The sequence below is a fragment of the Parambassis ranga genome, chromosome 24, assembly GCF_900634625.1.
Source record: "Parambassis ranga chromosome 24, fParRan2.1, whole genome shotgun sequence".
Lineage (NCBI taxonomy): Eukaryota > Metazoa > Chordata > Actinopteri > Ambassidae > Parambassis > Parambassis ranga.
Window position 1 is genome coordinate 319,035 of NC_041043.1, and position 13,611 is coordinate 332,645.

At 41.2% G+C, this 13,611-nt stretch overlaps 1 protein-coding gene across 2 annotated transcripts; it reads left to right on the plus strand.

The window, feature by feature from the left end:
* Positions 1-9,194: 9,194 nt before the first annotated feature.
* LOC114428333 (B2 bradykinin receptor-like) lies at positions 9,195-12,456 on the plus strand. Of its 2 annotated transcripts, none has more exons than XM_028396654.1 (2): positions 9,195-9,270; positions 10,313-12,456. In XM_028396654.1, the coding sequence occupies exon 2, from the start codon at positions 10,319-10,321 to the stop codon at positions 11,414-11,416; it is 1,098 nt and encodes a 365-aa protein (XP_028252455.1). In that variant the 5' UTR covers positions 9,195-9,270; positions 10,313-10,318; the 3' UTR covers positions 11,417-12,456. The 2 variants fall into 2 exon arrangements, with proteins under 2 accessions (XP_028252455.1, XP_028252454.1); XM_028396653.1 differs by lacking the exon at positions 9,195-9,270 and adding an exon at positions 9,618-9,667.
* The last annotated feature ends 1,155 nt before the right edge of the window (positions 12,457-13,611 follow it).

Sequence of the window (13,611 nt, forward strand, 5' to 3'; positions counted from 1 at the left end):
GTCTTCAGCCTCTTACATACAGAGTCTGTTGTGCCCTAAGGCAACTGTTATTGTCCCTGTACTGAGAAAAACGGAGCTGCCCAAACAACAATCAGCCAGTTGCTCTAAAACCCATTATTGCAAAATGAAACTGGCCCTGTCCCAAACAATCATCCCACAAATCTGAATCAAGACCAGATTACAGACAAGCAGATAAACAGATAATGCAATCATAACAACTCTTTATACAGCCCTTCTATCTTGATCACACCACATACAGTGCAGCTGCGAATCCTGTAGAATGTTTTATATTTCTACATAAACATGACCAAAAAAGATACTGATACTTACACAAGTCAAACTAATCAAACGACAATATTTCACTTTTACTTTACTACAGAAAATGATTCAATATTATGGGCTGGCGTAGTGGTGCAGTGGTTAGCACTGTCACCTCACAGCAGGAGGGTTCCTAGTTCCTGGTTCTGACTTGATTTCTGTGTGTGTGTGTGCATGTTCTCCCTGTGCCTGCGTGGGTTTGTCTGTGTATGTTGTCCTGTGATGCACTGGTTACCTGTCCAGGATGTACCCTGCCTCTCACCCAAAGCTAGCTGGGATAGGCTCCAGCCCCCCGTGACCCTGCACTGCAGGACAAAGCGGGTTCGGATGGATGGATGGTTTGCCCATGTAATCATTATCAAACTGCAGACAGGCAGCAGTGTTCAGCACGAGAGAGACCTTTAGCTGATTAGAGGTTACCCTGTGTCCAAATTGTAATCTTGCAGCCTGTTACATGTCTTTGGTTCTGCACATTGTGAAGATCACACTTTAAGAGAACACAATTGTTTAAGCAAAACAGGACATTCACTGACATCATTCATTGAGTGAAAACCCCTCTGAACACAGGATACTAATTTGGCTTTCAAATAAACCCATAATATTTGAGTTTCAATTTTGAGTTTTACATACTTTTGCTCACTCACACATATGTAACATTGGAACATTTTCATGAACTATACTACGATAATGTTAATGAAATCCAATAATGTTTTGGGTCATATTTGTACATAAATATAAATTCTAAAGGGTTCACAAACTTTCAAGCAGCACTGTAAGAATTCTGTTTGTTGATCCCCAGTTGTGCATTTCATACCATAATTCCTCACAAGTTGGTTCAAAAACTGAGCGTCTTGGGGTTAAGGCAGTTCACACATGCTTTCTCAGAAACGCACTACAGTGTGTCAGCATATCAGGACACCATCTGCTGAATCATCACACCTTTAAAGCTATACATTTATTTTTATTGACATATCGCATATTTTTATTATTTTTTTACGATTTTTGTTATTGTTATGACAATGACAATAAAGTCTGTCTACAATGTGTAGAACAAACCCTTTGATTGATTTAGACTCCAACCAAAGTGACAGTTTGTCCCTCCCTCTCCCTGCTGGCACAACCTTTACACTTGTTTATACCAGCTGTCCAAATAAAATAAAGGAATATTGCGCAGTGTGGCTGTGGTTTTATCTGATAGATGTTTATTTTTATGGACTTGTTACACACTCCTCCACCCTGTTGTTAACACACAGTCTGTTGTGACCACAAGGTTTTGTTCTGTTTTTTTATTTTGGTACAGTTTTCTAAAACTCACATATTATTATTGTAGGTTTATGACAATTCAATATTATTAATATAGCAAATTTTACAATCAGAAATTGTCTCAAAGTGCTTCACAGAGACCCAGAGCCTGAACCCCCTAAAGCAGAGGTGTCCAAACTGCGGCCCGCGGTCGGATTTTCTATGGCCCGCGGCTTCTATCTTAAAATGTATTTTTGGCCCGCCAGCCAAACACAGTAAATTAAACAAAATCAACAGGCAATTCTTGTTTTTGTTTTTAACTCATTGTGTAACGTTTGCATGATTCTCTGAGCAGAACACTATCACTCCCTCTCAGTCTGCGTCACGCGGTGCTGCAGGGCTTGGTTGTTGGTTCCAGCTACGCAGAGGGCTCGGAAGGTGCAAAACACCGGTTCAGCACTTCGACACAATTCACTACGAGACTAAACATGCTTCTGCATAGAACCTGCTATCAGAGAGCGTCTGAACTGTACAAGTGAAGTTCTCCAAAACTACGGAGCTCCTCCTTACATGGTAAAAAAGAAATAAATTGTGGCCACGAATTATGTATAACGTGCGCACGAAATATTGTTATTATTAGTTGTAGTATAGCAGCCCTATTAGAATTCATGGACGGGGTGCATGGGAGCGGGCTGCCCGGCCAGGGAGAAACCTCCCCGTGCAGCAATGAGCGTCCCTCTCTGGGGAATGTGCCGGAGTACTGGGGGGCTCCAGGAGCGCAGGGGAGTGGAGCGGAGCGTCCCTCTTCCTGTCCATCGTGTCGCTCCCTGCTGCCCGCTCCTGCCCGCGCCGGGCAGCAGGGAGCGATTCTAGAGCCATTAGAGAAGTTAAAGCGACATGATGGAGAGGGAGAGGGACGCTCGTTGCTCCCTGCTGCACGGGGAGGCTGCGTCCTGGCCGGCAGCCTGCTCGGGCCTTTTTACCGGCGGCTGGATAAAAGCAACTCTCCAGAAATGCGAACATTTGTAAATCATGAATTAGTTTGTGTCGTGTGAGCAGACTGTTATAAACTGTGGTGTTTTATTGGAGCAGCAGAGCAGTCCGTCTTTGCTTGTTAACGGTCTCTGTTATTAAACTGTCAGCTGTACAGTGACGCGGCACTACTCTCAAACTGACGCCGTCATTCAGTACGCATCTGTCTTTGCCTCATCTCCTCCAGTGATCAGCCCCATGAGGGTTGTTTCATCAGCAAACTTGATGATGGATGTGTTACTCTGGGAGGGGACGCAGTAATAGGTGAAGAGGGTGTACAGCAGTACACAGTAGGGAGACCGGGGCTTGTTGTCACATGGTTAAGTTGTCACACTTGCAATAACTTGACCACAAAGGGGGTCTACTCAAAAGTGGAATAATAGTGTGGAATACTAATGTGATGTCACATACTGTCTGGGAAAACCAGTGCATGCTGTCAACTGAGGTGAGGACAGATTTCCCATTCCCAAGAAAAAAAATACTAAATACTAAATATTTTTTTGTAATTGTCTGCTTAAAGATCACAGATATCAATTATTTAACATTTGAACTTGTTAGAAGAGAGAATAAAGTATTTTGCCAGACTTGAGTTACAGTGCTGCTTCAAGCTAACTTTAAAATATGGCTAATCTTAGCAAATATGGCTGTTTGGGGCAACTTGTCTCAGCCAATTTGGGGCAACTTGTCACACTACTTATGCAATAATAGCCATAGAGAATCTGCTGGTTAATGGTTGTTAAATTTGAACAACCATTTTTTTTGAAAGAACAAAGAAAAAAAGGAATTACACAAGAAAAACAAGAAATGGCAGCCAACCACCTGACATAATGCTTAGGTCATGTAGGGAGGTGAAGTTGGCCAATATTTATTGGTTCATTGATTAACATTAATCAAGCTGAAGTGTTCTTGTTTTATTTATGCCAACTATTACTTCACATGGTGTGACAACTTACCCACTAATGGGGCAACATGTCACATGTACCCCCTATTTAAATGCTGATAAGTCTGCACAGAAAAGACATATCAAAATGAAATGAATACAAAGTTTGTGCCCAAGACTTTGTTCTTTCAATTGGTAAGTATTTTTTAACAATCTGATGAACTAATTTTAAGATATATAACAGAGTGTAAAAAGTGTGACAACAAGCCCCAGTCTCCCCTACACACGCAGTCGGACTGCATGCTCAGTCAGTCTCACTCAGTCTCACTCAGTCTTTGTGGCTGATGTCCTGGCACCAACTCTGACAGTCTGGGGTCTGTCTGTGAGGAAGTCCTGGACCCAGCGGCAGAGGGGGGATGTCAGTCCAAGGGTGAAGAGCTTTTCAGCCAGTGTGCTTTTCAGACAGTGTTAAATGCTGAGCTGTAATCTAAAAGCAGCACAGGACAACAAGACATACAACACGCAAGGAATACAGTGTAGCTGTGTGAAAAAGGGGCAACCTATACCTTCTTTGTGGACTTCTAAGCTGAAGGATGACTACTGAATTTATTTTGGAGACGCGGCCAGCGGAGATCCTCTCTGGTGGGTTCCTAGCTTATTGCCTGCCCCTTACCTGTGCTTTTGCCTGGTTGGATTGACTGATTGGATTGGACCTGTTAGGTTTCCGCTTTAAATCTGTTTAGTTTAGTTTAGTAGGACCCAAAAGCAGAACTCAGGTTTTTGTAGGTTAAGATGATTTGGTCATGCAAAGGTAGTTCCACAGGTTTCCAATTTGTTAGTGAACGAGGCAGCGTGGCGTGGCTGGCAGGCTTGATTGGCTGGAGGAGCACATGGATTCTCAAGTGAGTTCCTGAAGGAAAAAACAAAAGGAACATGAGTCACTGGACATGAGAGGTATCACAAAGACCTCACTAGACCTCACTAGACCTAGACCTCACTAGAAAACTGATTCAAGCAAAAGGAAACAGTGACCAGGAGTAAGTCAATCCCTTTTCGGTACCTTAGCTTGGATGACTGCCGTACGTTTCTGAAATGATTAAAGTTTTATCTTATCTTATTCCCCCTGAGCCAGCTGACAGCAGGAAGTCTTCATATGGTCTGCAGAAATATGAATAAACAGTCTGCAGCAGCATGACGCAGGCCAAAGAGAGACATGGTGTAGGCGGACAGCAATGTGTACAGACAAAGCTTCACACAGTGATACGGCACCTCATCATTACATGTGCCAGAACAATGCAATGAGGGAAATGAAAGGCCAAAAGGAGGATTTACTTCTTTTGAGACTTTTAAGAAACACCAAGCACCTAGAGACAATCTTGTTTGTAAAAGGTGCTAAAATAAAATTGAATTGAAAAAATGGAAACTATTGAGCTTATGGGAGCTCATGCAGCAGGGAGAAGGCAGTCTCTTTCCATATGGCCTCAATCATGGGAGGCAGCTTCTGTCTGAGAAAATTATGTTTCTGTTTAATTTATGCATATGTACAGAAAGATACAATGGTACTCTTTCTACCGCTGATGTGTGAGCCTACTTATATATGGAGTAATATGGAGGGATAGACACCATGGCACCGATAAATGTAAAATAATAATAATAATAATGACTGCAAACATCAGTAATGGTGTTACTGGATCTGCAGGTTATGAAATTTCATCATATGGAGAAAATATGGCCAGGCACTCAGCTGTGTGCCTGGACAGCTCAGATAGTCCTGGGAGACTCATCTCTGGCCCTGTCAGGAAAGGAGAGAGAAACATTCTTCTGGAGGTTATCAGATGTGTGCTGCTGCTTATGTGCCTCTCATTGTCTGCTACCAAATTCCACATCATTCAAGAGAAAAGAGATGGAATTCCTTATTTATTTATGTCTCTCTTGGACTCAGTGCAGTGCTAATTTCACAACCACATAACCACAACCACATAAAATTCATACAAATATGACACTTTTCATATAGTTTCAACAAAATGGTCCAATGGTGTGAGGTATGAAGTGCAGTGTGGAAGTCAAAGAAAGGTTACCAGCTGGCTTATTATCAAGGATTTACAGTAAACAAAGTGTAATGCAACCTCCCAGAAAAAAAAAAACTGGAAACATCATTGTGGGAGTAAGCAGCTTAGTGCCTGCTGATTTCTATATCTCAAAGGGCTGCGTGTCATCACAGTTAAGATAGACAGACATCATGCAGTGGAGCAGTCATTGTTCTGCAGCTTGAGCAGCAGGCCTGCACCCTTACGTTCACATATCTAAGAACAGAAAGTCATTTATTCCTTAAATTGTGTCCACGGTTTGGACTTGTTTATGTTGTGACTCAGCACCTCCAAGTCCGAGGCCATGGTTCTTGACCGGAAAAAGGTGGCTTGTCCTCTCTGGGTGGGTAGAGAGCTACTGCCCCAAGTGGAGAAGTTTGTGTATTTCAGGGTCTCGATTACGAGTAAGGGAAAAATAGAGTGGGAGATTGACAGGCGGATTGGTGCAGCTTCTGCAAACTACATTCCTGCTCTCAACTATGGTCACGAGCTTTAGTGAGCGAATACAAGCGGCTGAAATGAGCTTTCTTCGAAGGGTGGCTGGGTGCTCCCTTAGAGATAGGGTGAGGAGCTTGGTCACTTGAGAGGAGCTCAGAGAGCTGCTGCTCCTCCACATTGAGAGGAGCCATTTGAGGTGGCCTGAAGTTGGTACCTGGTTATGTCCCACCAGAAGAACACCAAGGATGCGGTGGAGAGACTATGTCTGCTAAAAAAAACTGATGCTCCACAGTGTTAAAAATGAACATTCCTCAAGAAAAGACCGCCATCTAACTGACAATATGATTTACATTGGTGATCACTGGAATTTGAACTGAAAAGAAAACACTTCATCACACAGGAAAGTTGGACAGCTAGCCATCATTGATTCCTAAAATTAATAAACCAACAAAGTCTCCCGAATTATGACTCTTCCTCCTCAGAGCCATGCCACACCAGGAGATAAAGACTGACCCGACCAGTCATAAAACTTTCTGGTGCATTCTAAAGGGACACTTCACAAGGCCAGAGTACATAAATTTTCCTCTGGGACTAGTTGTGTAACACTGTTGCTGGTAGGAAATGACTGATGATGAACAGTGGCTGCATTGTTATGTTCTCATACACAGACAGACTTGTGTGTCACAAGTGAGAATAACCTTCATATCAGAAGAGAGCCAGTAGAGTCAGTTAGGGAATAAGTCCAAATATGCAAGCATTTGCATTAGGTGAAGTATTTACAGTAAACTGGCCAGGGACTTCTTCTGTGCTCTGTTTTATTTATCTGTCTGATCTCACTTTCAGTAAATGTTATTTTTATAAAGTCCTCTTCTGTGAGCATATTTGGAAAAAGTTTATTTTAGACACCTCTGAAATGCCAAACTGCTCCCCGCTATGGCTGGTTCCTGTTATTCACTGTGTCAAATCAGATCAATGTTTTTTGTGCTTGTATGGCCTGGTTTGTGTGAAAGTCTTAGGTGTCACTAGTAACATTCAACACTCTTCATAACTTCATAATTTGATAATGACAAAAAATGATTTAACTTTTTAACTTTTCAATGTTTTCAAATGCAGTAATGCAGAGCATCCTTGTAAGCATAGTAACATGAAGAGAGCATTATAATACATTGAAACAGACTTGATAAGTTGGTAGTGAATAGCCTACTCTGAGTGCTATTTCTGTTTTGTGTCATCGAAATTATCAGCACTGCCTGTGATTGTTATGACTCCTGATCCTGTTGTTATCACTCACGGTAAGTGACATGAAGCAAGGCAGGTTACTTGCTACAATACTCTGTATCTACAGTATACTACAGTTCTGTGATAGTAAAGACAGGAAAACAGAGGCTTCTTTATATTTGGCAAAAGAAATAGCAACAAGCTTTAAAATGTGCCTTAATAGTGCTGTCCTGTCACAGAATAAGAAAGACACCGTGGAAAAAGTGTGCTTATGAAGGTAAATTGATTGGGAAATGCAATTATTCAAGATGTCTGCTTCACATCATAATTAACTGCATCACCAGCACAACGCTCACAGCAGAAAAAGAAGCACAAGCATATTAAAATCTATTGGCCCATGGTCACTGAAAGACTTAAGGTGTTTTCACGCTTAGTCCCTTTCAGCCCTCTAAACAAACTCAGATCAATGACTCAGCATTTTTTGTGGATATGTGAACGCTCCATCCGTACCAAGACCCCTTTATGGGGTTCGCTAAAAAGGTCCGCAATACGGTTCGCCTAATCAGCGCATTGTGAACACAAAGCCATTGGGTTCACTTCACCTTTTTTCACTGTATTATAACCCTCTTCACTTGCCGTAGTGACTGTAGTCAGTGAAAACTCAGCGGTAGAGAAAACAAACATCCAAAACATGGATGTAGCAGGTCGTGGTCATGGCAATGGCAATAAGCAATAATTGTAATAATAATTTACATTTTATAAACAAGTTATTTAGACACCCAATAAACAATAGTTATGGCAAAAAATAATGTAGTCTCCTCAATTGCTTTTTGTGTTTCCCTATGACTGTGCACTGATATAGCCAGTAAACACAGAAGGGCAAGCATAGCAGCAGACAATTTGCTTCAAGTGAAAACTACCCAGAATTCAGTGCAGAGGGGGTCTGAGAGCTCTAAAGGACCTGATGTGAACAGAACGAGGACTGAGACCCCAACAAATCTGAACTGGACCAGAAACCAGGTCCTCTTTGTAATACAGTCACAGTTTGAACACAAAAAGAACTGAGGTCTTTTTCTGTTGGTCCACTTTTTGGTCCACTTAAAGAGAACAGACTCAACAGACAATAGCAAACAGTTGCTAGAAGCTGAAATACTTAAACCTAACATGTCTTTGACTCTGTCTTTTTGAAGCGTATGTGAGATTTTATTCAGATTCAGGAACTGTGCATAATAATGTACGTTATCTTTACATAGATACAGTACTTTCTTTCCAGATAGGGATAATTAGTTTGACTTCATGCATGTGAACAAAGCCACACACTTTACATTGCACAGGGTGTAACATGTTGATATGAACAAGTAGTACATATAAATGGGAGCAATGTACAGATCACTTGTGAGGATCTTATACACTGCTGTGTTTTGAATCTTGATTTTGATTGGATGACTTCACACCGTGGTCTGTCATAGCCTCATACTCAACTAAACCTTCTTATCCTGCATGATGTGGATACTGTAATTCATTAATTACACATCATTTAGAAATCCGGTTCCTTGCCAGGAAAAAATTCCTTTATACTAGAATATTAACTCACACTGTAGAGTCTGGATTTCTTACTGGTAAGATGTTGATAAAGATTCTCAGTCATCCAGGTCAATTTCATTCGAGAAGAGCTGTAATCCTGTTTATTTATTAAATTGTTTGTTTGGAGGACCAGTGAAACTCTACTGGTGAGAGAAAGCAAAGCAAATTTTATTTTCTCACTTAAAAATTCACTCTAGGCATTTTAAATAGTATTTAATCCCACTTACATTGTTCTTCAAGTACAGCAGCCAAAAACTCAGAGATGTGTTTAACTGAAACTGAACAGACTGTCAGTGAGTCAGGGATTAAAGACAGAACTGTAGCTGATGACACAGTGATGATCTCAGGGACTGTACATATAAACGTGAACTGACTCCCGCAGCTCACTGCAGTTAAGGCGAGATCACCATGGCGATTATCGGCTGGGCATGAACAGAAGGCACATCTGGATGGAAACAGCACAGAGATAAGGTAAGGGAGTTGAAATTATTTCCCAAAGCAGATCGAATAGAACTTTATCTTCCTTATTGACAGCTAGTGAAAGGATTTATAGAGATAGTACTATATGAGGCTGTTGTTTGGGACAAAAATCTTCTGTAAACAGGCTTCAGGGAATAAAGTCCTGTAAAGCGGTAACAGCCTTTCCAGCAGGAGGCTGAAGTATTCATCAAAAATGTTAGAACTTCCAAAATTATGCAATAATAATGGTTTATATGAATGACTAACAGAAGTCTGAATTCTCATTGGCTCACGCTCACTGACAGGGTTGTTTTTAAAGTAATATTATTGCATAGTGAGGCACTCCTGGTGCTCTTTAGAACTTCTGTTCCAGGGAGAAGACTCAAATTCTTACTACACATCTTTAAAGGTAGAATTGTTTTTATGAATTTTATTTTTTACTAGTAAAATTGTCAACAGATTTGACAGATCCTACAAAACCTAATCTGAGTTTATTTACATTTACTTTGATAACATTAATAAGTCTTAAAAATACTGTGAACGTATGGAAAAGCATGAATTATCATTTTAGTCAGTTCAATTTCAATGTAAAATTTGAAGTGAATTTGGTTATTTACGCATGTACAATAGTTGTTGTTCCATCACAGGAACAGACTTTTTTTTTAACCAAATACCACAAATTTTCCCTGTGGGACACTTTTGAAGTTGTTTTCAGGTAAGAAAGTCCATACCAGGATTTTTCAGTCCTGCCCTGCTCTATTAAGTACAATTGCAGAGTTAAACAGAAAGATGGAGTTGAGAAGTTTGGTATATTGATTAACAGTGATGCACTTAAACAACCAAAACTAACTTAGTATCTACAGGACAATAAGGACGCTTTGCACAAGGGTGACACAAATCTGTCACTAGTGTGTTTACAAGTATAAAGAATGATTTGCTTGGGTCATGGCTTATGTAAAGTGTGTTCTGCCCTTATTAGTTGCCAGTATGCAACTAAACGCACTTATTCTCAGTCTTACTTGTGTTGCTCATTCAAGTCATTGTTCATTTACAGTTTCCAATGATTGTGAATGCGTCACACCTGCTGGTCCCCACTGTGGACCCAGAGCTGGACCACTGCAGTAACTACACGGAAGCCTGGCTGTGGTTGTCCTCTCTGCAGCCAGCCTACCTGGGTCTGATCAGTATCATAGGTCTGGTTGGGAATGGCCTGGTTCTCTGTGTCTTCTGCCTCCAGAAGAGGCCCTGCTCGGTGGCTGACATCTATTTGGGGAACCTGGCAGCTGCTGATTTGGTCATGGTGTCTTGCCTTCCCTTCTGGGCTATCACCATCGGCCGAGGCTACAATTGGGACTTTGGAGAGGTCCTCTGTAAGCTTGTCAATGTAGCAATCTGTATGAACTATATCTGTAGTGTTCTGTTTCTCATGTTGGTCACCATGGATCGATTCCTGGCTCTGGTTAAGCCCATGAGCCCCAGCTGTCTGAGGAGAGTCACCTGGGCCAAACGCATTTGTCTGGGAATCTGGAGCCTTGGCTTGCTTTTCACTTTGCCTATCATGCTCTTTAGAAAACTGGCTTATGTGGACAATCCAGGTGTGGATGCCTGCATTCTGGCCTACCCACACCCAGCATGGAGAGTGTACCACAACATCACAATGAATTTGTTGGGGTTTCTAATCCCTTTCCTGGTGGTGGCTTACTGCACCTGTCACATTGTGATAGCATTAAATGAGCAGGAAGCCAAAGGGCTCCCTGGGGTGAGGAAAGACAAGAAGGCAACCTACCTGGTCCTGGCAGTGCTGGCAGTCTTCCTCTTCTGCTGGGTGCCTCATCAGGTCATGCGGCTTCTGGACACTCTGGATTACTTTCAGGTCACACCTGGATGCTTCTGGGGTCATGTTCTGGACATAGGCATACAGCTATCCACGTATCTGGCATACACCAACAGTGCTGTTAACCCCTTCCTGTGTGTAATTGTAGGGACTCAGTTCAGGAAAAGAGCCAAAGAGGTGTTTTGCAAACGTCTGAGCTCTTTGTCAAAAGATTTGAACTCTCTGAGTGTAAGCTACTCATCAGTGAACAGACTCAATGAAACACAACGCACAAGTATTGTGACGCTTGAAAAATATTCACTGAAACAAACTCATGTACGATGATCAGGTACTAATTTAGCAGGGCCAAATGCCATGTGTTTGTCTTGAGTGTTAGTATTGATTCAATTGAAGTTTATTTATATAGCACTCCTTTTACTCAAAAACTCCCTTTTAACAGGAAGAAACCTTGAACAGGACAACCACCAAAAACCACCTAAAAACTTTATCACAACCTCATCAACACTACATACAGGACTTCATGCCATAATGAGGAGGAGTGGCAAACACACCGAATTTCCTCAAGCAGCATAATGCACACTGGTAGTGATGCAGCAGAGGCTTTGGGACTTCCTCTACACTCAGTTTCAAATCAGCATCCACAGTGACATCTGGTGGCTTTCAGATTTTGTAGCAATCTTCCAGTAATAGGGGCCAAATCAGCGCAACACTGTCTATCTTATTTACATTCATTTGTGTTTCATTGGAATCGGTTCTATTTGATCTCAGTGCTGCATTTGACACTGTAAATGTACAGCATTCCTCTTCACATACAAGGGTTGATCACAGTGTTCCACAGGGTTCTGTGCTCGGACCGATCCTGTTCAGCCTCGACACACTCCCTCTAGGAAACATCATTCAGAAGTACGGCATAAACTTTCATTGTTATGCTGATGATACCCAGCTGTATTTATCCATGAAGCCTGAAGAAACAGAGCCTTTTGTCAGACTACAGGCATGTCTAAAGGACATAAAGGACTGGATGACCTCCAACTTTTTACTGTTAAACTCGGACAAAACTGAAGTAATTGTTTTTGGATGCAAACATCTCAGAACTAGATTATCTGATAACATTCCTTCTCTGAATGGCATTACTTTGGCCTCCAGTACGACTGTGAGGAACCTCGGAGTTATCCTCGATCAAGACATGTTGTTTATCTCTCATATTAAACAGGTCTCTGTGCTGTCAACACCTGCCCATGTCATTTTCCATGTAGTACATTTCTATAATAAATATAATAGCTATTATATAGTTCCTCAGCATTTCTATTATAACAACCTGTCATGTTTGTCCTGTAATGTATGATGTTTGCTGCATGTTTGTTCCTCCCTCTCTCTCTCTCTCTCTCTCTCTCTCTCTCTCCTTGATCCTCTCTGTCCTGTCTACCTCTTCTTCTCCTCCTCTACCTGGCCGACTGGCAGCAGGAAGGCTCTCCTTATGAGTCAGGTCCTGTTCAAGGTTTCTTCCTGTTAAAAGGGAGTCTGCTTGCTTGCTTGGGGGTTCAGGCTCTGGGTTTCTGTAAAGCACCTTTAGAGACAATGTTGATTGTAAAAGGTGATATATAAAAACATTGAATTGAATTGAAGCCAGGTATATGTTGACATCCATGATGCTTTTCGTCAGCCACATCTTCGTGTAGCGGTATTGGCTATGCTCATGATATGTCCGGTTTTACCAGGACCTATGCTCCTCACATTTACTATAGAGAGACAGGTAGAGTGTTTAAGTTGCATTAGTTATGCATTATTGTCAAAGAGGTAGGATATAATGAATATGCAAATATGTTTACTTGTATAAACATGCAGAAACAACTATGTGCAAGTTTCACATTGTGGCAAGGATGATACATGATAAATGTTTAAAGTTCAGTCAGTGGTTCAGCAGCCTGATGGCCCATGAAAAGTTTATGGTATATTAAAAACAGAATAATGTAATAAAAATTTGAAAAAGTAGGGGTGGAATGGTACACTAAGCCACGTTTCGGTTCGTATCACGGTTCTGAGGTCACAGTTTTCGGTTCGGTTTACAATGTTGAGGTTTTTTCTACTTTTAACACTCTGGAAATACCAGATGAGCATAAAATATATCCTAATTATCCAACATTTACCATATTTAAGAATCAGTTCAGTTTTTCCCCATCATTGTATCAGGTCAAGTCAATTTAATTTCTTTGTAATTTCTATATAGCACCAGATCATAACAGAAGCTATTTAAGAGAACCTTTACTATAGAACAGGTCTATACCTTGTTCTTTTATTAACCTAAGAATATTATGTTTTGATTTTTTTTACCAATCATTTTAACCAATTTTCCTATTCTAATATTTACAACAATTTAATCTTTTTAAGAACTAAAATGTCCACGCACATTTTGGGCTCCGGAGCCCAACTTCTTAAGAGAGGTGGGACTCTCTTCTATTCTGGACTTGCCCATGGTAAGAGGCGATGGGATGGTGTGGGCTTGCTTATAGCCCCACAGC